Genomic DNA, 24748 nt, shown 5'->3' with positions numbered 1-24748 from the left:
CACACTTCTCTCCCCTCCTTACCACTCATCCCTCGCCCTCTGAGGTCTCCCCGAGGTCCTGGGCTGTCAGGTGTCGTCAGGTTAAAAATAAGATCCAGGAACAAAAGGATAAGCTGCTCAACTCACCACCCATCAGCTGACAGCGGCTTAACACATCGCCAACTAATTCAAGGTCATGAATGCTACTCTCTTTCCTGGAAGGCCAATTAAAACCCAATGTTGGAGAGTTAGCAAAGATTGGAAATAACCTAAGCTTCTATTTCCTCCAGTGGAAACTACTGAAATAAGTTCTATAGGTGAGCTATGTATGTTACCTTGCTTGGCAGAATTCTGCAGTGTGGTTATGGATGTGGAAACAACGCACCCGCTGCCCATTCAGTTATCTGCTAAAACCTGAGGCAGTTCATTACAGCTACTTAGTGTCAGGGAGTGCACCCATATATTCAGACCAGAGTTCTGGAGAACACCAGAGTGTTGGCCGGCTGCTAAACTTATAACACAAAGTGCCCTTATAAATAGACCTGCGCTCCCTGGGACCGACACTTTGAATACATCAACCTCTGCCAAAGTTACAGAGAGTCCTGACTGTTGACATTAGACTGGTGCGTCATACTTTATATGACTCCTGAACAATGTTTTGATGTGAAAGGATATGGTTGGGATTTCCAAATCTGGATTCTTGAGAGATGCTTTTCAAGAAGAGTGTGTTTCGGAGAGTAAACACGATACTGTTTTGCACAGCCATTCCCAGAAAATTTTATTTTTCTCTTATATAACTTGAATTGCCCATGCACTCGCTTTCTGAGTATGAATGACATTGATATTTCAATACATGCTTCATATAACAGTGTGCAGCTAAAACTGTGAACCTGACTAGCTTCTGACAGTCCATTCTGACTGCAGAACATCGCTGTAATTTCACTCTCAAATTTGCCACCATCTTGCAAATGAATTTTGGAGGTAATACCTGATATTTTGACTGAGCCTTTGAAAAGGGTGATGTAGTTATCAGTTAGAGAAAGACAGATGCATTATCCCTCTATTAGGCTTAGGCACTCCGAGCCTCACACGATAAACAATGGTGACTAACTGAGGCACACGGTAATTTGTGTCCTCATCCAAAGAATATCAATCTAAAAACTGATTATCAAGCCTGACATGAATATTCACATTGCCCTCGAAACACAATGTTCTCTCTGTTTGCAGTGTAGTAATGGCTCTTCTTGGTAGAGCACTTCTAATACAGAGAGACGTGCAATTCAGCTGGAGAGTTTCCATAATACAACTTTTATTCTTTCATATACAAACCGCATCTGGTCTTTACAGATGGATGGACTTGTCTGGGATCAGTGGACGTCACCCAGTGTACTGACATAGTTGTAATGATGTGGCCTTAGGTCTGCAGGCTGAAAGGGAAAAAAAGGAAGATTAGACTTATCAGTAGTTCTCATTTTCCACATTGTGGCTGATTTTCCAACCAGCCATCACACGAAAGCCTGCATGCATTTCCACTGTAATAACAATTCCTAGTGTTTTCCAAAACAGAGTTGACCTTTTTTTTTCGGACTATGGATATTTCCACTGCACGTTCTCACTCTAAAATACACAGACAATTCAGCTTGCACTCGCCTATTCTAAACCAGACAGAGGTACAGAAACACAACTGATTTTATTATACAACTATTAGCCAACAGACCCAGGAGACAGTCACTGGAGCTCGGCAATAGGTTCGGCTAGATTGCATAACCAATCAAATATATTTTCTGGCAGGAGCTTAGCATAATGTATTTTTCCACAGGACTCACAGGGGACAACGCTGCCTTAGTTGGAAATGCATTTTCCCACAAGACAGCCATTTATGTTCATGCTGATGCTGTATGACTATTTACTCCTATACATTTCTGCTGTTCATGAATTAGTCAGTGAACATCCTGGTACCAGAACAGAGCAGCGTAGAGGTGTAGACAGTTTGTTCCTTATAAAAGGAAATGTGTGCGTGCGTGTGTTTGTGTGTGTGTAATGCCAAACCTACCAGAGTGCAGGAGAGTTAACTGCATCAGCAGTTATGTTGTGTAAAAGTACAGCACAATCCAGAACAAAATTCAGATAGTAAATATTTGTGCTCCAAAATGATGCTCCAAACTGTAATTTGATTTTATAACATGGAATTTAAATTGGCAATTTTTCAGATATAACAGGATGCAAATAACTATTTGTGGATATAATGGATACAAAGTTGGTAAAACAAATGACTAGTTGTAGAAAAATATCAACCAGTCAGCATTTGTAAGAGAGACAGGGAGTCACCACTAGAAGTCCCTGTGGTTTTTTTCTGTCTGACTTACTCATATGATCTTTCACAGGTTATTACCAGCTGAAAATGAGGGACCATCAGCAGTAATGTTCAGCCAAGTAACAAATATATTTAGTTGTGATACAAATATGGGTCGACCCTATTGTTTATATTTAAAGATCTTCATCATGAATACAAAGCAATTTAGTCATTTAGTCTAGTGTTGAGTGAAAAAAAAAACATTTTTTGTAAAACGAGTGATAAAAATCTGCCAATGGGGTTTGATAATTTCACTTGCTTCCAATGCAAATAACGTTGTACCAAGAATAAAGTCTTGGTGCAAAGTCACATTATATCGATACTAGTAGGGATCCATCAGGGCTATAGAAATAAGCTTGACTTGAACTTATTAATAAACTATTTCACCCTAGTGACATATTTTTCACTTGCTTTAAGGAAAACAAGATTGTAAGCGCCAATACTAGACTAAATAACTTGTTAAATGGATATTTTTTGGAGTGTATTCTCTGGCTTGGTTGTGGACAATGAACTTGACATGCAGTCCCAGTGTCTCTGTGGCCCCTCCCATTCAAACGTAACCATTACCATTACAGTAAATAACCAGTTACCAGCCCGCCGCGCAGAAATATGTTTAGCAACTGACAGTGTTCTGGTGCATCTTCGTGAAGAAAAATGGCAAGTGGCAGCAGCACACCTGATGTAAGCTGCTGGAAGCAGCTGCACCACATCATGTTCCAATTGTCTACTGTAACATGCCAAAGCCTAAAAGCCATACCATACATATATGGGGAGAAATTAATATAATTATTGACCAATATATGTGATAAAATAAATAGAAATAGAAATAGAAAATATTACAAATACAAATATGTATTAACATTGTGAATGCAAAAACACAAAATATATATCATCATCTACAAATAAATGATTTGTTAGCTGAGAAAAGTTACAAAACTTTTACAAAAATTTTTTAGCACTAACATATTTTGAGAGCCTAAACAGACATTTAAATGATTGAATCTGCATTTGTGAGTCAGATTATGTGTGTGGATTGGCTTGCATTTGTATTCTTCTTTTGGACACTCTTCTTGCACCTGTACACAGAAGAGACTGCAGCTTACAAATAGAGCTGTCTGACTCCAGGGAAACATGCTGTATAAGCAGGTTTGGGGATATGAGTGGTTACAATTATTTACAGTTTTCCAGTGTTATGCGTGTCTTTGCATCCATAAAAGGAGTCAGCGCAAACAACACCAGAGCTGTGACAGTTTCATCCATCTGCCCTCTCTGTCCTCCTGTTTTCCAGAAAACAGCAGCACTACACAGAAATAGCAGAGAGGAGCCTTCAGATGTGAATGTGTGGTGATTATTATTTCCCAAGGCCTCTGTTTTCTGACTCATCAATCACATCTAGGTGGATTCACAAACAGAACATCAAAAGCAACAACAGCTTGATAGAATCTGTGCTATAATAGTGTTTTCAGAAGATGTTTTGCATGGCGGTGTCACATTGCTTTAGACTCCTACATGAAATGAATAAAATCATCACCGTTTATATTTTTTCTTATTGATTGTGTGGGTGATATGCAGCAGTCACATCATGCTAAAGCATTTCCAGTAACAGTGGATACCGTGTCTTCAGGCTGTCTTCTTAGAAATGTACAAGAGTAAATCTGTTTTGCAGGAATAAACTGCAATGTGAGTTAATCATTAGGTTCTATATTAGAAATTAGAGAACGTACAAAGGGTGCATTGAAGGAGAGAAGAAACCCTTTGATTTTAATGGATTAACATATTCTGGGCTTGAAAGTGGATTGGATTTATGTAAGAGAGAGCTGCTGGGGCCCTCTAGGTAATTGTGTGATTCCTCCACCCCCATGACAGAAGGCAGAGAATTGTCACGACACGCTGCTGCTGCTGGATATACATTAGCTGTGGAGAAAACACTCAGGAAGGACTGCTGCTGAGGGACTGCTATTGTTTGCTTGTCGGCTTGTTTATTTCTTCTTCCATACAGCAAAAATATATCAATGTCATGTCATCTAGTATTGAGTCTTGAAATGCTATTTTTCTTACAACTCAAAAAATCATCTCATGGAAATCAACATCCAATAGACATAAACTTTTTTCTTGAATCAGTTGTTTCTAGAAACGTCCTGAATCAAGTCAAAATGCATTGTAAACAATTGGAGTTATCAAAATTTTCACTTGTTTTAGGAAAAATACGACTTTAAGACTTAAGTGACTTGTTAAGATAGCCTTTTTTTTTTTTTACAGCGCAAATGCAAAATCTCCTTCATTGCCATGTGTGTTTCAGGGTTGGTCAATAAATCAGGTATTGATAGATATTTAATTGGATTTCAGAAATGATCAAAGTAGTCTAAACGGACTAAAATGTATTGCTACAACAAGATTCAAGTAGAGACTCCATGTATTGATGTGTCATGTCACAAAGCATCAACACGGAAACACCTTTGTGTATGACATCACAGAGACCCATTGCCAAGAACCAGACAGAGATTCTTCCTGGTCATGAAGCGGCATGGATGAGGATAACAGGAGGTGAGCTGATGAATTATGGATTTCTTCTCCACAAATTCGGAATGGCCTACTTTCTTTTAAAAGCCACAGTAAATGGTCTCTTTTGTTTGGGCTGAAGGGAGATACCACCAACTTCCAGACATTGAAAGATGTATTTTTTATGTCCTGGGACATTTCAGCATGTTTTGTTAAATATACTCTACTGTCTCCCACAGCCACAAACAAGAGACACCAGTTTGTCCCAAACCCAAGTCTGGGATATCACACCAACACAACGGTCCACTGAGAATTAATTTTGAAATATGGAAAAGTGACTGTTATAATCCATATTATTTTCTAGGGATCAAGATACTTTCTATCTAGTTCAGAACTGATATCACTTTGGCAATATGAAGTTCTTTGGTTGTAAATGTTCAGACAAATATTGAATAAATGTATGGGTCTCCCATTCATTTTCAATGGAGTAGCTCCAGAGTGTACATTGGTAGATCATCACAGTTCTATCATTTATTTATCATTATTTTTCAAGTCATAGAGCACCTTTCAATTTTCTTCACATACAGCAGCTTAAAACAAAAAAGCAGCTAATAAAGATGAATATATGTATGAGATAATTATGAATGCACACCAAGTACACTCTAATGAATAAACTCAATTTAACTGCAGCAGGGAAGTGAACAGTTTCTTCTTGTAAGCATCAAATGTCTAAGTTAGATTGGCAGGCCAGGCCGACAGCAAGATGTGTCAAAACTCCAGCAGACCAGAGAAAAGGGAAATACAATAATCTACTTGTAGAATAATAATGCAGGCTCTCTGAGTCTGTTAGTGAATTGAAACCCAACACTTCTGCTGTGTTTGTTCAATGGTTAAAAGCTGTTCTGGTGTTCTAGCCTATTTCTAACATGAGCTTCAAAATCAGCATCAGCATCTAAAAGCTCTTGCTTGCTCTTAAGGAACAGTGACCCTCATTATAGTAATCTGTTTTAGATGAGAAAGGCAATGCTCATGTTCTCAAAACCTACTAAAAGACTAACTTATGAACCAAAAGGACAATATATATGATTTCTATATGATTTCCCTTCAGTGAGCGGTCTTCTGATTGGTTTGGTAAAGACCAAGCCAAACTCTGACGCATGTTGGGCAAAACATGACATGAGATCGACGCTGCGGTCAAAGGGTTGTCAGTGTTTATATGTTGCCAAGACACTGTTGTCTAGCTGCATTCTAGCTTCAGTGGGTCCCAGGTGATTTACCTCTACAGCAGATCCTCATGAGTGTCAGACAATGTGTACTCTCACATACACACACACAAACACACACACACACACTATCTAGAAGGAGAACCACCGCCATTACACAGCTCTGCGTTCTGTGTCTGGTTCTCTTCCCTTAATCAAATCAAATGAGCTACCAGGAGAAATTTGAGAAGTGGAGGAGAAATTTTGAAGTCACACAGTAATGGAGTTTTTTGTGGCATGTCTGTTGCCATATCCCAGAGGTTTCACATCAGAGGTGTCTTTTTGCAAGAGAAACCAACACTGACTTGAGAAGTCTTTTGCTGAGACTGAGGAGAGGAGGAGAGGCTGAGATGAAGGCCAAGGCTTTGTCAGTGAAGGAGTGCGCCTGGACGTCGGAGGAGTGCCATCTAGTGGATGAGATGAAAGTCGCCACCCAGAGGGACAGCCTGTGTCTACCAAACCTCTTCAGGTCTAAAAAAGTTAAACCTTTCACCAGGACTCGGACCGGCCCCACCTACCAGGTGCACAACACGGCCCGGGAGCTTCTGCTGGAGGTGCTGGACAGAGGAGCGGTCCAGGAGCTGGCCAAGAGGGCCGCTGTTGGCAGCCGCCCGTCCTACAGTCAGAGCAGGGAGCAGAGCGCAGAGCTGTCAGAGGAGCAGTACGCCGAGGCTCTGACGTGGTTCTCCATCGTTCTGCAGAGCGGTCTGTTCACAGGAGAGGACTGCGTCTCGGAGTCTGAGTTGTCTCTGTACCTGGACAGATGGCAGGGTGTCCTGAAGAGAAGCAGCTTCCAGACCAACCTCCTGTCTCTGTCCAGGGTGGAGGATGGAGACAAGATGGAGGCCCTCTCTGCCTTCTGCAGCCACTTAACCAGGCGCTGTCAGGCCTTATACACACCTGGTCAGCACCTGGCTGTGAAGAAATACCTTCTGTCCTACCAGCAGGCTCCTTGCCCTCTCCACCTCGCCCTCCTCTGTGACGTGAGCTCAGGCTTCATCTGTAACATGTACCTGTACTGTCCAGAGCAGCTCCAGCGGCGCAGTAGGACTCCTGTGGTTGAACAGGTAGTTGGGCAGCTCCTGAGGCCGTATTACAGCCGCGGACACCTGGTGCAGCTGGACAAGTCTGCGTGGATGGAGGGCAGACTCACTGAGACCTTCTCTGACTTGGGGGTCAATATCCATTTTGTTGCTTCTGTTAAGAGGCCAGTCATGGAGGAGGCATCTTCTTCATCTCTGCCAGTCATGCCGCATCAGCACCAATGGACACCTGAGGACCCACTGTCTCAGCTGGTGGCCCATCTCCAGGGCTGGACCGGGCCCGCTTTGTTTCCTCAGTCAGACCTGAAGGGACCGGCAGTGGATGTGTTTCTCCCAGGCCTCTGGGCCGCGCTACACATGATCTGCATCAACACATTTGTTCTCCACAGTCTGCAGAGCCAGGACTCAGGCAGGCAGATCTGTCTGACGGAGTTCACCAGATCTCTGGCATCTCAGCTGGCCGTGGACAACAGTGTGGCTGTGCCCGTCCTGTCAGGGCCACACACCAGCTCATACCAAGAGACTTACATCATTAATCTTTCTGAGCAAAGGTTAATCTTACTGTTTATCACACTCTTTCAGTTCAAGCTAATAATACCCTTCAAAACAAAAACAAAATGCAAACCAAAGTGTTAGAAGTGTGATAAATAGCTTTCTGTTTTTTAAAGTATTTGGAAATTTTGAGCTCTAAAAGTGTTAAATATTTTTGTTCCAAGTCTAATATTGCTCTTTATGGGAGACAGTGAGATCAGACTTATTGTCTTCTGTTCTGTCATTGGTCTTGCAGGACAAACACCACCAGCCGCAGTGAGGCGATGCAAACTGAGGAGCCTGGCTGCAGCTCTGCAGTGAGGTTGCAGGGCTGCAGGCAGCCAGGGGTTTGTGGTCTGGAAAACTCTGGCAACTCTTGCTACTTAAACGCTGTGTTACAGTGTTTATGCTCTACTGTGCCTCTTGTTGAATACCTCCTTAATCAGGAAACACGCAAAGAGCTGGCAAGGTAAGACCAGCATATATATATATATATATATATATCTCTCTCTCTCTCTCTCTCTCTCTCTCTCTTCCTCACTCATATTTGGTGCCATGAGAATATAACCATTTAAATATACAGAAGTGGTTAAAATGCTTTAAGTGTTTTGGCTACCACTGTTGTTTACAATTGAAGTCACCTTCTCCCCTGATCTAACCTCTGGTCAGGCGTAAGTGTCGGGTGGCCGAGGTGTTTGTCCGCCTGCTGGAGGAGATGTGGCTAGGACAGAGCTCCAGCTGTGCCCCTGTGGAGGCGAGGTCGGCGGTGTGCTCCATCCACCCCCAGTTCAACAACCAATCCCAGCAGGATGCCCAGGAACTGCTGCTCTTCCTCCTCAACGCGCTGCATGACGACCTCAAAAAGGTGCAGATCGAGGCTGCCCTCTCATCTGCACTATCGTCACTCCTCTGCAGATCACTGTACCTAGTATGTCAACTCGTTTTAGAGAGTGAATGTGTGTGTTTTTGTGTGTGTACACAAAGGGTGAGAGGCGCCAGATGTGCTCCTCAACACGAGAGTCAAGACGGGACCAAAATAGAAACCCTCCCACTGCAGCGGGGGAGCCCACCATCGTCTCACATCTGTTCGAGGGCCAGCTGAGCTACATGACACTCTGTATGCACTGCAATCATCAGGCAAACAGCAAACAAATCTTCACCATGCTGTCCTTACCCATCCCAACAGATATCATCAAGTGCTCCCTTCAGGTAGCCTATCTTTTACAGCAGCAGATTCCTCACAGCTCCCATTCACACACCATTATGTACTGTATGTGTGTCATATTTTAGATACAGGGGGTCTTGACGTTATTATTCTCTGTTTTTCTGTTTTCTGTATTATTCTGTCTCTGTCTTGTGCAGGACTGCCTGTCTCTGTTCTTTCAGCAGAGTATACTGACCGGAGGAGAGCAGATGTTGTGTTCAGCGTGTGGAGTGAGGAGAGACACGACGGTCCTCACTACCCTGGACAAACCCCCCGAGATCCTCATGCTGCACCTCAAACGGTGTGTAAATATCGAACAACATATCACCGCTGCATCTGTTAAAGTCTGAAATGTCTGAAAGAATCCACTAAAATAATAATTTAAAAAAAATGTAATCCAATCATATTGTTTAAGTCAATGTCATGTTTATATCTATTGCAGTTTTGGTTGTAAAGGGAAGAACAAGGTGAAACTGAGGACTAATGTTTTGTTCTCAATGGAGAACCTTAACCTCAACCCGTTTCTATCCAGCCCCTCAGCACAGCACACCTCCTACTGTCTCTATGCTGTAGTGGTGAGTAAACACACACACACACACACACACACACACACACACACACACACACACACAGAGAGAGAGAGAGAGAGAGAGAGAGATTTGGAGCCCTACTTGCTAAATGAACCGTTTAAGTAGAATACTTAATCATCTTTGAAATCTAATTTATTCCTGTATCTCATGAAAGCACATTTTGATCTATATAAGGCTAACTACTGTCTTCAATAACCAAGACAAGGGAGAGCAGTTTGTCTTGCCACATAAACTGTGCTGCTGCACCAGCTGTAACACTACATGGAGAGTAATTTGTAAATGGTGGACAAAATAACTGAGACCAAGACAATCTTCTGAGAATAAGCTTACATAATAACCTAGTTTACTAACCCTAACCCCTGGTTTGGGACATATAATGATACTGTAATATAAAAGCTTTTTAAGATGTAAACGTTTAGACAAATTTTATTTGCATTTAAAGTCTAAGTCTATTCATTGTCAATGGATGATCCAGGCTTTGCATTGCCCATCACAGTCTTTGTTCTCTGGTTTCTGTTTATTCTGAAGTACTGACTGGTTTGTCCAGTGTCAGGAAAATAACACACATCCCCTTTCAGAAGTTTTTAGGATAACATGTTACTCAGTATGGCAAAAGATAATCCAGTAAGAAATTATCCAAAGAAAGCTTTGGTAAGTTTCCACATTTTGTGCCACAGCAAAATCAAATAAATTAGTGTTGAATGTTGCTGTGCAAGATTTTGAGAAAAGGCTCTTGATTTGAGATGGTTTTGTTCCAACAGCCACACATATAGAACGGCATGAACTAACGTCAACCACTGACCGTGTTACACTATGGCAGCTACCCAAGACATAATATCTGTTACATACAGACAGAGGAAATTAATAATGACATCAACTGACAAAAACAGGCCTATTGTTGTGCAGCAATGGGGTTTGTCCTGGTTTCTGCTCATGTAACTCTTCCCTCTCCAGAACCACACAGGTCACCTGGACATGGGCCACTACACAGCTCTGTGCCACAATGCCCTGACCCGCAGCTGGCACTGTTTTGACGACTCTGTGGTCAAGGAGGTACAGGACGGCTCAGTTCAGTCTCCCAACGCCTACATGCTGCTCTACAGCTGCAAGCCCTTCCACCAGCCCAAGATCCACAGGCTCTGAGCTGCCTCTTCTTATCCTTGGAGGAGTTGATTTCCAAGTTCAGTCCATTTTCTTCAAATCTACTGCAACAATTATGAATTTCAAACATGAGGAGGATAACCTGGTGCACACCTGGCCCATTTGCCTGCATCAGCCAAGCTAAAACTCTGGTGCTTTTTTTCCCCCCCTGCAGGCTTCACCATCTCTTTTTTGATCAGAAATTCATCCTGTAATTTCTGTTCTCCCCAAATAAAAATGAGATGATCTAGCATCAACTTCTGTGATGTGTGGTATTATTATGCATAATCTAGAAATGCTGGCAAGATGTCTGCCTACAATGTGTGTAAACTGTGTCGTTTTACAACCACAAGGGATGAAGGGATTGGAAACTAAACAGAGTAAATCCGTTTTTGACGGCAGCACTGAAGACGTTTGCTGAAAATATCCTTCAATGCTCATGCACACACTGAAATAAAACAGACCACGTTTAATTTGGAAGCAGTTTTAATAAATAGGTATAGTCATATGAGTTGTTTGAGGTTAATATAATTGTTATATCTGAAACAAAAATTTTTAGAGCGTTAAGAAATAAAATCAACATATACAAGAAAGGAAATACATTATGATCTCATGCTAGACACGTTAACTGTACTCAGAGAGTCACATCTTGTCACCTCAGATCCACATTTCCTCCAGCAATTTCCTCCAGAAATAATATCAGTATGCGTTGTGCTTGCTCTTGTCAGGGACAGTCGGTCAGTCAGTCAGTCTCTAAATGTCAGGTTAAGATTGACACAGTCATGTAAGCGAATAAGGCCAATTTCTGACGCCTTCCCGTTCCCTCAGGTCAGTACTGAACATTGAAGGTAATTTTAAACCAGATCGCAATCAATCTGATAGAGGAGAAACTACAAGATCAAACTGGTAGCCTCCAGCCACCAGGAAACACCTGTTCCTTCAAACTCAGCATCATAGATAATAAGGAGGACATCCAAGAGAGATACCAAATCATCCTCAAAAAAATAAAAAAGGTAAATGACTGTTACATTTCTGGCCTAAATAGATTTTTGTGTTTGCATTGGAGATACAGTATAATAATGTATATAGTCAAGTGTATTCAGCAGAGAACAAAATGTACTACCAACCTTGTACAGCAAAGTTTTCTTAAAACTGATCAGCTTTAGTATCATCTAAGTCAAGCATTCTGAGTCGGTCATTAGCGTCTCCTTCAAAGAACGTGATCTGCTTGAAACAACTTAAAATGGTTGCATATTGTGCAAGTGCATCATGTTGCAGCTGTTGATAAAGAACGTGGCTAATACGAACAAGCACAAGCTCAATCCACTGCTCAGTCAGGGGGCATGTAAAATCAGCTTCGACACTCTCCACCCCCTTTAAGAGCACATTAAAAACATAGCAGAAGGCTATGAAGAACACTCCTAAATCAAATGGTTCGTCATCATAAACAGGGTGATACTATGATGGCTGCTACACTTGAGAAAAAAAAAAGAAAGAATTTGGTCACTTTACAAATAATCACCTTGCCCTTCTATATGTACACGTTGAATGTGCAATATCAGCATTGGTAGGTATGTACATGCCGTCTTAACTTTTAACTCGGGTGTATTCACAGTACAAGAAAGCTGAAGATCAGTTCTGCAAAAAGGCCGTCCACACTGAGTGCAACAAAAACAAGAGAGTAAAGAGCATCTGAACCGGCTGTCAGTCCTACAACACAACCATCAAGGTATACAAGTCAGAGTAATAGGAGCATCTGTTAAGTCTCAGTAGGTCTCTAATATGAATAGACGGCATGTTTTTAACAGCTATGGGATCTTCTAGTAGCTGAAGCATTGCACAGTGCCTGCACCTTTCTCCAATCTGGGACAGACTGGATCTCATACCCATACTCTCGCGTGCGCACACACACCCTCACACACTCGCCTAACCCTGCAACCCTGCGTAACAGGTCCTCAGAGCTGTGATTTTTTAAATTAAAAAACACAACAGCCTCTAGGCTTGAGCACCGCTGCACCGGTGTAGTGTCCTCTTGTGTCGCGAAGCTCCATCACAGGGTGGAGTAAAACAAGATGTAGGCAGCGGAGGACTTGACGGAGGAGGTGGAGAAGTCGGACACCTCGTGGTCGTCGAACTTGAACCAGCGCTGTTTGACGGAATTCTTGCAGTAGGCCGTGTAATGGCCTCCATCCAAACCCCCGTAGTGGTTCTGGTGGTGGAGAAGAAGAAAGTAAGCGCTCTCTGCTGATTATGGCGCCATGTGAGTGGACAGATGATCATTACACTTAATCCTCACTGATGATCAAACAAATTATACAACACAACAATTATACAACAGTTAGTTCCAGTCGAGTAGTTTGATTGGACAGGAGGCATTCCAAGGGTGCTGATATACAGTATAACAGCACTGGGACATTTCACTATATGTATCACTCCACTTCACACTTCTAATATAAACAGTTCATGTGTTGCTTGGCAAAGACAAATAAAAGACAAAAAATCATAATCTGTTGTCTCAAATTACCATTATTTGATAAACTGTTGTATAAAAGCAATATTACACATCAGGCCATCCAGCTACAGTGCTGGCGAACGATACTGTCCCTTGCAATTCGCTACACTATTACTTACAGAAACTCCAAAAAGGCTGTATCTCTTGAGGCTCTGCCTGGGTCCGATGACATACTGGGACAGGTCCAGACTGTCTAGAGGGAAGTCGACACAGGTCTGCAGCTTCTGCTTCCATCGGCCCTCGTAGGAGAAGCTGCACAAATGACACACACAGACAAGCACACAAAAAAACAAATCAAAATAAAAAAAAAAAAAACCAGAGTCAACATAGAAATGTAACACAAAGAGAAACCCAAACAAAGCTCAGTCCAGAGAAAGTTAACTCAGGGGTCAGGGGAAAGTCAGGATCCATCAGGACTCTAACAATTATAATTTCTAGAATCCATCCATGGCTAATTTTCATAGTCTCATTTCCTGGATAGTACTCATCTGATTAATACCTGTTCATGCATGGATGCTGGTTACATCTTTGCACTTTACCATACTCATTAATATAACTTTGCTCTCACTTAGAAGTTGGCATAAAAAAAGCCTTTCAAAACAAGTTTACTGAAAAAAATAGTAGTATTTACTACTGATCAGTAGGTAGTGATGAGGTTGTTAGCGAGTACTTGGCCCTAGCCACACAATCTGCACAATTTTAAATGTAAGCAAACGCAGCACTACAGACCGTTTTAAGTGGACCAGGAGAATGGGAGGGACCTTCCAGATCTCCAGTTTCTTGGTGGAGTCTCGGTGGGCCTTGCAGTGTCTGCAGAACACCTTGTTGTTGTCAGTCAGCCTCTCCTCCTTGGAGAACAGCTTCAGACAGTCCTGTCGCACAGCAGCAAACATTCATATGACTCCAGTCTCACAAAGCACAAAACAGCTTTCAGATTATATAGATGTACAACTATTTATTTCTGTTCCTCCAGGTCTGGTCTGACTGACCTGGAGGGAGCACTTGCTGGTGGAGGCCAGGGGCAGCGACAGGTACATGAAGGTCTCAAAGGTGCGTGACTTGCGGTGGCAGGTGAGACACTGCACAGTGGACTTGAACTGCCCCTGGAACAGCGCTACGATGATGGACTCATTCAGCAGCTTGTGTTTGCCCCAGGCCAGGTCCGCTGCCTTCTGATCGTCCAGATGGTCGTTTTCCTCCTCCTTATACCGCTTCCTGTTGTCCGCCTGACACCAGAGATGGAAAAACAACATGTTGGTACATAGGAACAACTGCAGCTAAGGCGTTAGCAAAAACCTGCCTTCTCAATGCCACTAGTTCTTAGTCAGTGATAGTTGGCATAGGCTTTATTGGTCACAATTAAAATATTTGACAAAATATTGAATATTGGGACTGAAAAAGACTGGAACTTAAGAAGAACTAGAGACTGAATTGCCATGAGCATCAAACATTGTCCATTGTAAAATGCTGATGTTATATTCCACACCAGTCAAATGTCTTTCAGCCTCATTCCCATGCAGTTCAGCCATATCCAGTTCACTTCCAGTATGGTAGGCAGGAAGATACAAAAGACAGGCTTTTTTAACACTTGCTAATTAATATCTCATTAATTAGTCTGGACTTCATCATTCAATTAGTCTGGAGAGACAAAGTGGACTGGGACTGGGCCAGCCTGATGGCAGAAGACAGGTCACACAACAAGGGATGTAATGAGATGGAGAGACTGGCATGAGAAATGCATGGGAGGGCCCGCTGTCATTTCAGCCCTTACACCCTACCATACTCCTTTCATTTGAAAGACTGGATAGGTTGAAAAGTGAAATCTAGTGGATGTACTACTTCAACATGCCACCAGGTGGAGACAGTCATTAGTATTAACTTTCCCCCCACCGGGTCTTTTCAGAGTCATCTTCACTGAAGACACTAGGAAAATACAGGGATGTAATATTTTGTCTACTTAAAAAAAAAAGAGGTTAATAATGAGCTAAGTTTGAAACTCAAATATTCTCCTTTGGTCTTTTCCCAATCCAGCTACTCCCTTCCCCCATTCAAATGAACATGAAGCCAGTAGAGGAGAAGTCAGTCAGTACAGGCAATGAGGCATGTCTTGGGTCCACATGCACAGAGGTTCTGACGGAGCATCAGACCACACAGATGCAGACACACCACACTCACACTGCTGCAGGAGGACCAAGGACACACAGCTATTTACTTACTCTCTAATTTGCCATCAAAATGAAACCCAGTGAAAAAAGAAAGAAGGAAAATGATAAAAAGGCTAAGTGTTGATTATTAAAATGCAAATGTGCAACAACATACAGGGGTAGTACAAGGCAGGCCACACTATGTCTTGGTTGAAAGAATTAAATTACTTCATACTTAATTACTCAATATTTCATTTAGGATGAGCATATTTATTTATATTTAACCATTTCAATATCAAATCTTTTGAAAATAAGTCAAACCATTATACCCTTTCTTTCCATGCTAGCAGACTTCCAGATCTTTTTACCTGTGAGTAACACTGTAAAACTGTTAAAATGCCAATCCGGTAGCCATTTCCCTGTATCCCCATGCTTGCTTGTCCTGTAGTGTGAGCTCTACCTTGTTGAGGTCTTCGTGGAGGCCGTCCATCAGGAACAGCAGCAGCTCCTGGGAGTCTTGCTGGTCATAGCCAGAGAACTGCTCATTGATCTTCCCTATGGTGATCTTGAAGTCGCGGGGGCTGATGCACTTGTACAGACCCGACCACAGGGCCTTCATGATCACGCCAAACTCCTCCGCCACCTCGCCCTTATGGCCCAGGATGTTGGCCCTGGCAGAGGGAGAGAACAGGGACAGGGGCGTTACACTTCTCTGTTAATTCAGCGGCTCACACTCGATTTGTCACATTATCCGGGTCCTGACCTGTTGATGTCCTCCTGGTAGTAGTTCTTGTTGAAGTAGTCGACCATGGCAGGAGTGTTACACAGACACTGCAGGATGGAGTTCATGTAGCATGTGTTGCCGAGGTTACGCAGGCCAGTCAGCGAGACGCCCAGACCCCCGAACGCAGGGTTCAGGTTGCGGATCTTGGCAGCCGATGGCCGGGCGATCTCCACTTTAGTATAGACCTTAGTACTGGCAGGTCTGGAGGACAGAAATACAGTGAGAAAAAAAAGAGTGAGTTTTTTTGTTTTTTCTTACCACATATCTGAGATTATACATAGTGTTCTACGTATATTATCAATACTGAATATCATAAAATGTTAAAGGAGCCTTTCAGGTGGTATTTGATGCATAACATATAATTGTAATACATACTGTATATTATGATTGCATATATTTGATTTGTTTAACTGTCTTTTATTTGATTCATAATGTTTGCTTAATAATGTTTAGCAAGTCAAGACAACTTCTCTTAGAAGTGGAATTTCATGGAATTGAATGGTTTAATGTTTCCTGTCATTCCAATTCAATTCCAATTCTGTTTCCTTAGCAATTCCAATTCCAACTCCAGGAACTGAATTGGAATTGACCATAAATTCTCAATTAAATTCATGAATGGCCCAAACCCTGCAGGGAGGTTTTTTTTTTTATTTCACCCAAATTAGAATTAGTTGGAATTAGTTTTAGTATCATAAACCATCTCTGTGTGCCTTACTTGGTCTCTCTGTTGATGGTGGGTGTGGCAGCAGTGGCGGGGACGGTGACCTTCTTCTGGGCCTCCTCTCTCAGGTCCTGGCTGATATCAGGGGAGGAGTAGGAGCGTTTCAGTTTCGACTGCTCCCGCTCTCGCTCGCGGCTTTGGTCTGGCTCGGCTGGCCGCGGTTGTTTCTGTTTGGCCGTTGGCGGCGTGGAGGGCGGAGTCTGGGGAACAGTGACCTCAGGAGGGTACAGGTGGACGCGGTTGGTTGGGGAATGGTAGTAACGGTAGGTGCCCGTCACAATGTCGAGGAACTGGTTGGAGAGAAGTTGGAGGAGAAGACATGAATAGAAGGCAAGTATCAAGCAGCCAGAAACAATCTCATCTCATTTAAAGGAAATCTAGTTACTTCACAGATGTTTTTAGAGTACTTTCATCTTGGATAACTGTCTGAGCAGCTGACTCACTGTGACTTTGTATTGGCTCATGATCAAACATTTTTCAGGTGCAAGTGTCTGGTACCTTCATCCAGCCGTCTGGCAGGCCTGGTACACTCCTACCCATCTCCTCACTCCTTGCTCTGGTCAGGGGCTCTCTCTGTGGAATAAACACACACACACACATCACTTAAAATAGTCTTCTACACCAAGAAAGATGAGGGGAGCTTTCATGGTAAGGGTAAAACAAATGGAATGGCAACACGCAGTGAAAGTCAATACTTTGCCTGCATATTTCTAAAAGCCCATTATTGCTGGGTGGCATTCATTAATGCCCACTGTCAAACCGTAAAACTCTCATTTACCATATTTGCTTGTTTAAGTAAAGCAGAGCTAACAGAAAAAATAATTTCTTTCTGATTGGATTAGAGAGACAACTGCTGGATTCTTTTCCAACAAGTTACCAATAACACATCTGAGGCTGTCTCCAGCTGTGACAAATGGCTCCAATAGTTCTTTACATTTCACAAAGCGAAGCATGCACTTTAGTTGCACATACTGTATAGTTGCTGCAATTGTTGAATTATGTCATTCTTTCAGCGGTCAGTCAAACGCTGCAATAAGCCATTTCTTTGTTCTTGGGAAACTTGCTCAAGACCACTTTGTGGCAAACAATTTCCAGTTAAACAACATGCTTTTGGCTGAAAGGATTTGGAAATTGGCTGAAGCATTGTGGGTAAAAGCATGCCTTGATCAACACTGTTGGCCGAGTGTTGGTATACCTTGGGTCTGTTATAGTCATCAGGTGTTCTATCTTTTAAAATCCTTGCCTTTTGGGTTCCGCTCTTTACTTCACTACTAGGCTTCACAGGAGCCTGAGGTTGGGGACAAAACAGAGCTTAAAATCATTCAGCTTTTAAGAGTTTGTCAAATTAATGAGATCAGATTGATGGGCTGTGCGTTCATAGATGGCATGAATATGGAATGGGCAACTCACTTGGTGACCTTGTCAGCTAGCATGTAAGTGTTTTCAACCCATTGCCCATTTATCCACAGATCTGGGGCCCTACACTTTGTCCCATGCCATAACAATAGCAATTAGAGAAAGGATAACGTCTGATCCCAGATACGTGATTTGGGGCAAACTTCTCCTGTGACAATGGATGGGATTGTGACAAATTTCCCCCCTTGAACATTCACATGTATTACAGATCTTCCATGGACACAAGGATGAAATGAAACTTCACTGTGGTGGTGGCAAAAGACTGACAGAAGCAAAGACTGACCTTAATTTCACTGACAATGTGGTTGGGAGCAGGCGAGTCCAGAGATGCACTTTTCGAGGGTGTGTCAGAGTTCTGCTCTTTCCCCCTCTTCTCTTTCTCCTCCCCAACTCTGTTTTGCTTCTCTTCCTCTTCTTCAGCCTTCTGCCTTTCCAGTCTCTTTCTCTCCTGATGTCTTTTCTCCTCCTCTTCCTTCTTCCTCTTCTCACTTTCCTCCTTTTCGTGCCGTTCTCTCACATCCTCCTGCCATTCCTTCTCCCGCCTCTCCTCCTCCACGCGACGCTCCTGGTTACGTTTCTCCTGCTCCTGCCTGGCCTTCTCCATCACAGCGGCTGCCTCAGAGTGTATCTGACTTTGCTCCTCTTCAGACAGAGAGGTGCTGGGATTGAAGGACGGCTTGGCTGAGCGGTTTGGGACAACTGGGCCATTCTGGGTCGAATCCTTGGCTGAGCCATTCTGGCTAGGCTTAGCCTCGTCCGACACCCGCACAGAGGGCTTCTTGGTACGGTCAATCTGGGAGAAGAGAACAGGAGGGTAAAACAATAACATGAGGTAGACAGTATACAGTGATGTCAATTCAACTAGTGACACTAAGAGACCTTAAATTCTTGTCTTCAAGAACAGTCAGACAGTGCAGTTACCTGTGGGATGGCCTTGGCTGCGGCAGCTGACTGGCTGGGTGTACCTGCCGCAGGGCCCGTCTTATTAACATCCAGCACAGAGTTTGTGGAGCTTGTGATGGGGGAATCTATGGTGTCTGGCAGCCTGTCAGTTACTGTGGAGGTTTCTGGGGTGGAGTGCTCTGCTAGAGTGACCCCGTTCACCTGCAGGGGAGCTGGGGGGACTTGAGGCTCAGGAGTAGCTTCGACCTCTGGTTGAGGTGGGATTGGAGGCTTTGGTTCCTCTAGGGATGGGTAGCTGAAGTTCACTGCTCAATATATAAGTAAAGAGTAAATTAAATATTATAATGGATAGTCACTTGCTTGGCAACACAAGACAGAAAAATCCAGCTACACTTGATGAACAATAGTGGATGAAATTATAATCACAAAACTTTTGTGTTTGAACAACCACAGCCTTCAACAAAGTAAAAAAAAACAAAACACTAGTATATACTCTTGGTCATTTCACAAATTCATTCAAGCACACTGGGAGAACTGTGAAGTTGTCACAGAATTTGTTTCCTCTCTTGCCTAACACCAGAAACTTCCTTTCCCATGAAACTTCTGCCAGTTACTCTGAGCCTAGGATTTGTCATAGAGGCATGAGAAATAAACAGTTAGGCTATGTGTCTACTGGGAAGCTTGCTTTACAGAGCTGACTTCCTATTCTTGTTACTGGCTCCCAACAGTGCTGAGAGGTTAAAGCATGTTTTCAGCACTCCGAGCACTAAAAGGTAAAAACAATTGGCTTAAAGGAACACACCAAGATTTTGGGAGATTGGCCCATTGGTCAACTTAGCCATAAAATGAGTACGGGAGCTGAACACGCAGCAACCCAGTTCCTCTGTCCAGGCACTGACTCACTCACACACACACACACACACACACCTAGACTGATATTCATCTTGATGCTTTGGCAATATTGTCTGTGAACTTTCATGCCAATAAAGCACATTGAATTGAATTGAGTAGATCATTTGCACTAGTCCTCCATTCTAAAACTTTAGCATACTCTATTTGAGTGACAGGAAAGGAGTAGGATTATCCAAAGTAAGAAGATTGACCTTTTACTATTAAAAAGTTGTTGTTTTTTTATGATATGGCCTGTAGATTCATAAATTCTAAAAATTATTATCTTACATTATTATATTAATATAGCCATTTCCATTTTTGAACTAGTTTAGGTAAGCAAACACATATTCATATGCTGTGACGCTGTGATTTTTACCTGCATAACCCATTGTCCATCACGTTCACTTCCTTTGGAAACAAGGAAAGTAGTCCTTGGCAGTTCAAAATAGTATGCTATTTTTATATTGTGTTTTGTATAAATTATACTAATCTCCTACACAAAACTCCCAGAATTGGCCGTATATCATTTAAGATTACTTAATTTACATTTAGCTTTAGATCTGCTACAAATTCTCACTTTCTGACTTTTGAGATAATGCTAGTTGCCTACCATCACTCAACATACTGCATGTTAAAGTGTTAGCATGGATCACAGGACCAATGATCTACCAGGGACACATGAATGATTTTAGTGTCAGTGTCCTCATCACTTATCGTCTAAAATGACCAATGGGCCAGTCTCCCCAAAACTTGGTGTATTCCTTTAAGACTGCCCTGCCCTGCACTGGTATGGTGGTGATACTCACACTGAGGGAGGGTGCTGATGACGTTCTGTCTAGGGGGCCGAACTTTTGCGTTGGTTGTGTACATGGGGTAGAACAGCAGCCAGTTCTCATAGCCTCCCTCCAGCACCAAGGGCTCACTGCGCAGGATGGTGATGCTGTCCCACTGCGGAGTGTGCAAGCACATTACCTCACAGGAAAAACAGTTCTTCAAGCTCACACACACTCACAAATTCAAAAGTTCATACACTTATCTGTCAAAGCTACCTTATAGAGAGCGTCTTTGAGGCTCTGCAAGATAGTGCCCAGTCTGAGGTCAGTGACGGAGCTGAACCAGTCCAGAAGGATTATATAATCCACAAAGCCCCGCCGCCTCCACTGCTCTTTGGAAACCTCCGGCAGCTTTGCCTCAATCTGATTCACAGTGATTCTGAAAAGTAATTACAGTCCAGTTTAGGAGGTCTAAGATACAGATACAGATACAAAGTTATTAATAAAACAATGAGAGCGGTCTCCAACAGTGGTGACCAATTTCAGTCAACATTTCATTCAATTGTTTGCCACAGCGTTGTCACAGTCAGCTGTCACAACAAGTGTGAAATCAAAGCACTGGGTATGAAGCCTGATCCCCAAACTCCTTTCCCCTCCCGTCTCACCCTGGTGTGATGGCCTCCTCAGGCACGCTGATGCAGGTCTGGGCTGGGACCTGGATGTGGGAGTCCTCAAAATCCCTGTGGTTGCGGGCGTCCATGACAACGATTGTAATTGTCTGGTCCTTCATCATGTTGAAAAGCTTCTCTGCTGTGATCCCTCCGGCAGGTACTGCTGCTGCCAGATGGAAGAATTAAATCAATACAAAATATATATAGAATTTGGAGTGACCACTATCCATAAATGGCTCACAAGTGGTGGCTTTGGAATTAGGAATTCCAAGACTTCATGGACTTTACACATGAGGATAAACATAATGCTAGCAAATTTCAGACTTTCTACTAGGACTTCTACAATGTCTTAGAAAGAACTACACAGCTTCCTAAGAGTTTTTTTGTGAGGTTATGGTTACCTTTTGAGGGTGCATTCTTCAACTCATTCTGCTCTCCTTTTACCTGACATAGAGACACAAAAAATTAAAAGCTGAAACAATAAACAAATGTTGACAATACCGGTTTGACTGAATTCTACTTGGCTTAATTTCCCCTTACATGATTCAACTTCAAATGGTAAGAAACTACTTTATATGAAGTCAATGTCATGCATATATTCTGTATCTGCTGATTCAATGATTCCACCTGAGTTATGACAAGTCTATTAAGTGAGAGATTCAAACCTGAGACACTGTTTTGGTAAGGCAGGGTTACTACATATCATTAAAAATTGGGTGCTACTACTCATCATTAAGACTTTTATTATCCACATTTCCTTTAGCTAGCAAACATACTATATACTGTATAATTGAAACCTTGGATTTGAACCCCATCTATAACTGTGTTTACACAAGCCAAAAGACCTAGACTGCATTACTTTTACTATGAAATAGGTTCGGTGTATGAACTATCCCTCAGTCAGTACAGCATGATAATCACACTGCTTGGCTTAGACTCAGTTCCCAATGAGGGCCAATCACCCACATATGTAGACAGAGTACAGTAAGTCACTTTGGAATAAAGTGTCTGCCAAATACCATACATGTATATTGTTAATATTGAGATACCAAGAGCAGATATTCATTATTTGACATTTCTACCCTCTTGCTGTCCTTCTTGTTTGCTGGCGGTGCTTTAGGAGAGGCTCGACCCCCGTCTTTCTCAGTTATCTCCTCCCTCTTTTTCTTCTCCTCTTGTCTCTCCTTCTCCTCAAGCTTTTTTCGAACCTCAACTTCCTCATACCTGTTTGAAATTAAACAAATTGAAAACTCAGCAATGTAAATCAGAAAAGAAATATGATTACATATTTACAATTCTTATATATGTACAATCTTAAGCCAGCGTTCTTCTTGATTTACAATACATAATGAATAGATTTTGCAGATTATACTTGAATATGCTGCAGACAAAGTGAAGACAACCATAGCTTCTAACCTGAGTTTAAGGCTTTCTGAGAGTTTCTCAGCTTCTTCAATGGCTTTCTTGAAGCTGTTTGGGCCAAGCATGGACAGGAAATACTCCTTTAGACATTGGAATAGAGAAGAGTTTAAGCAGAAATTAGTGAATCATTGAATTCTTGACTCATTTCCATGGATCAACAAGTCTTTACATAAAAAGGAAGCACTGTTCACATAAAAAAACATGTTAGTTTCAAACATAAGTAATTCCCACAGTAGATTAGTGCAGCCATAGAAGTATTCCAATTTTTCAATTAACGGCCATTGTACCTGTTGCTGCTTGAAGTCTGGTCTTTTCTTGATGAGATCATACACCGTTAGATATTTCATGTACAGAACATAAGCCTTCTCCTCATCTCTGTCCAGACGACACTCCTCTGCCGTCTTGAAGATTTTACAGGCACTCTGAACATAGCTGTGATACAGTAAATAAGAGACAATTGTCACCTTAATTTGCCAACTTCACTGACATTAAGAAAGGGTGCATTCACAATTCTGAACATGAATGTGTTATGTTCTCCAATTCCTTTGACCAATTATATCACTGACATTACACAAGTATATCATACTGGCTAACAAGCCAGCTGTGTTAATTCTATTTAATCAACCCCAGTTTCTCCATATATTTTTCACATCACATAGCCTATAGCTTATTGCACGTTTCTGATTGCTCAATGTAAAACTCTGCCATGAGTGTGAAACATACCTTCTGGTGTTTATCTTGTCTGGCTTAATTTCCGCCTTTTTATTGAGGTCACCCAGAGATGTAGAAAGATACAGCTCCTTGACCCCAGTGGATACTGCAGGCATCTTCACAGGTGTGTTCAGTCAAAGCTCACAAGCAAGCATTCAGTGCTGTTCACATGCTCTTGACATCTCTGAAAACAAACAGGTTGTGACAAAACAAAAGTAAAACCATGACTGCCTCTGGTAAACTAAGACTATAGACTATTCCCATCCCAAATCCTACATACAGTTGGGTCACAGATAGGCCACAGATAGACTGGACACAGCAAATGTTTATGTTAGTCTTCAAGATCATGAGTAACATTTCAATAAGATAAATTAAGTAAATTGTCATTAAGCTATCATATAGCATGTGCAGTGCATATTTAACGAGACGAGAGTAAAGTTTGCTAGAATTAAACTGGATTGCGGGGATCAAGACATGTCGATGATTATAGCTTAGCTAGCGTTAGTGTGTTACTGTTAGCTTGCTATGATAGCGCATTAGCTAACATTAGCTAGTAGTTAGCAAGCAGCTAGATATGTCAACATTGACGACAACAACGTATCAACACTTTGCTGCTGGCAAGCTTGCGACCATTTGCGCTGACAGATTACATGTTAGTAAACAAACAAGCACATTAACATTAATCGATGTGGATTACAAATTCGCCAGTACGTTAACATTAACGCCAGTTATTTAACGTTAAGTTAGCTTAATTAGCTTAGTTACCTTGCGAGTTCATCTTGCTAGCCAGCTAGCTAAGTTAGTTAGCAAGCTATACTGTAAGCTCACGAAGGTTAGCTAATGTTAGCTATTTAGCTACACTCTAGGTAGCCACGGCCATAATCACAACCAACAATAAACAAATAACTTATTATAATAAAGACGACACGTATATGCTGACTGATTATTTGATTAGTCGACGTTAACTTAATAAATTACCTCTTTCCAGCTCCGTTGCTTACACTTGTTTAGCTACTTTTTTGACAGCTGATTCCTGATTCCAACGCTTCCTGGAACCAATAACAGCAGGCTCGGCCAATGATGTCATCATATTATCACAGGATGGGATTTGTTATGATTGACTTTTCCATTTATTCAAACATAAGGAAAACGGCGTGGAAATCCACTAAACTGCCAGTGGACCTTTAAAGCCTTCGTGT

The 24748-nt window shown here is 42.1% G+C and overlaps 2 protein-coding genes across 3 annotated transcripts; one reads left to right on the top strand and one right to left on the bottom strand.

Annotated features, from left to right (window-relative positions):
- The first annotated feature begins 6443 nt into the window (after nt 1-6443).
- On the top strand, nt 6444-10604 carry LOC139651681 (uncharacterized). Its single transcript, XM_071528696.1, has 7 exons — nt 6444-7687; nt 7939-8136; nt 8337-8532; nt 8652-8876; nt 9030-9172; nt 9314-9446; nt 10416-10604. Exons 1-7 carry the CDS (start codon nt 6444-6446, stop codon nt 10602-10604), a joined length of 2328 nt encoding a protein of 775 aa, XP_071384797.1.
- A 471-nt stretch (nt 10605-11075) lies between these two features.
- On the bottom strand, nt 11076-24665 carry usp8 (ubiquitin specific peptidase 8). Of its 2 annotated transcripts, none has more exons than XM_071528838.1 (19): nt 24528-24665; nt 23562-23733; nt 23126-23270; nt 22833-22918; nt 22499-22640; nt 21818-21860; nt 21411-21582; nt 21022-21184; nt 20779-20920; nt 19100-19386; nt 18462-18971; nt 17261-17335; nt 16757-17052; nt 16021-16242; nt 15718-15928; nt 14103-14339; nt 13843-13985; nt 13233-13365; nt 11076-12810 (listed from the first exon to the last, which is right to left on the bottom strand). In XM_071528838.1, exons 2-19 carry the CDS (start codon nt 23663-23665, stop codon nt 12652-12654), a joined length of 3270 nt encoding a protein of 1089 aa, XP_071384939.1. In that variant the 5' UTR covers nt 23666-23733; nt 24528-24665; the 3' UTR covers nt 11076-12651. The 2 variants fall into 2 exon arrangements, with proteins under 2 accessions (XP_071384939.1, XP_071384948.1); XM_071528847.1 differs by having other exon boundaries at nt 21411-21579.
- Nucleotides 24666-24748: the final 83 nt, after the last annotated feature.

The sequence above is a fragment of the Centroberyx affinis genome, unplaced genomic scaffold (assembly GCF_046629955.1).
Source record: "Centroberyx affinis isolate AG114_WGS23_722 - 3 ecotype Tasmania unplaced genomic scaffold, CSIRO-AGI_Caff_v1 ptg000122l_1, whole genome shotgun sequence".
NCBI lineage: Eukaryota > Metazoa > Chordata > Actinopteri > Beryciformes > Berycidae > Centroberyx > Centroberyx affinis.
This window is presented reverse-complemented; position numbering and strand designations above follow the sequence as displayed.

Bases quoted from the DNA above. Each gene is read 5' to 3' on its own strand.
- LOC139651681 (XM_071528696.1), top strand. From the start codon at position 6,444: ATGAAGGCCAAGGCTTTGTCAGTGAAGGAGTGCGCCTGGACGTCGGAG. The intron at 8,877-9,029 runs GTAGCCTATCTT...TGTCTTGTGCAG, and splicing joins TCATCAAGTGCTCCCTTCAG to GACTGCCTGTCTCTGTTCTT. The intron at 9,173-9,313 runs GTGTGTAAATAT...TATCTATTGCAG, and splicing joins CTCATGCTGCACCTCAAACG to TTTTGGTTGTAAAGGGAAGA.
- usp8 (XM_071528838.1), bottom strand. From the start codon at position 23,665: ATGCCTGCAGTATCCACTGGGGTCAAGGAGCTGTATCTTTCTACATCT. The intron at 20,921-21,021 runs GTAGCTTTGACA...CACACTCCGCAG, and splicing joins TCAAAGACGCTCTCTATAAG to TGGGACAGCATCACCATCCT. The intron at 16,243-16,756 runs GTAAGGCACACA...TCTGTCCTCCAG, and splicing joins ACCATCAACAGAGAGACCAA to ACCTGCCAGTACTAAGGTCT.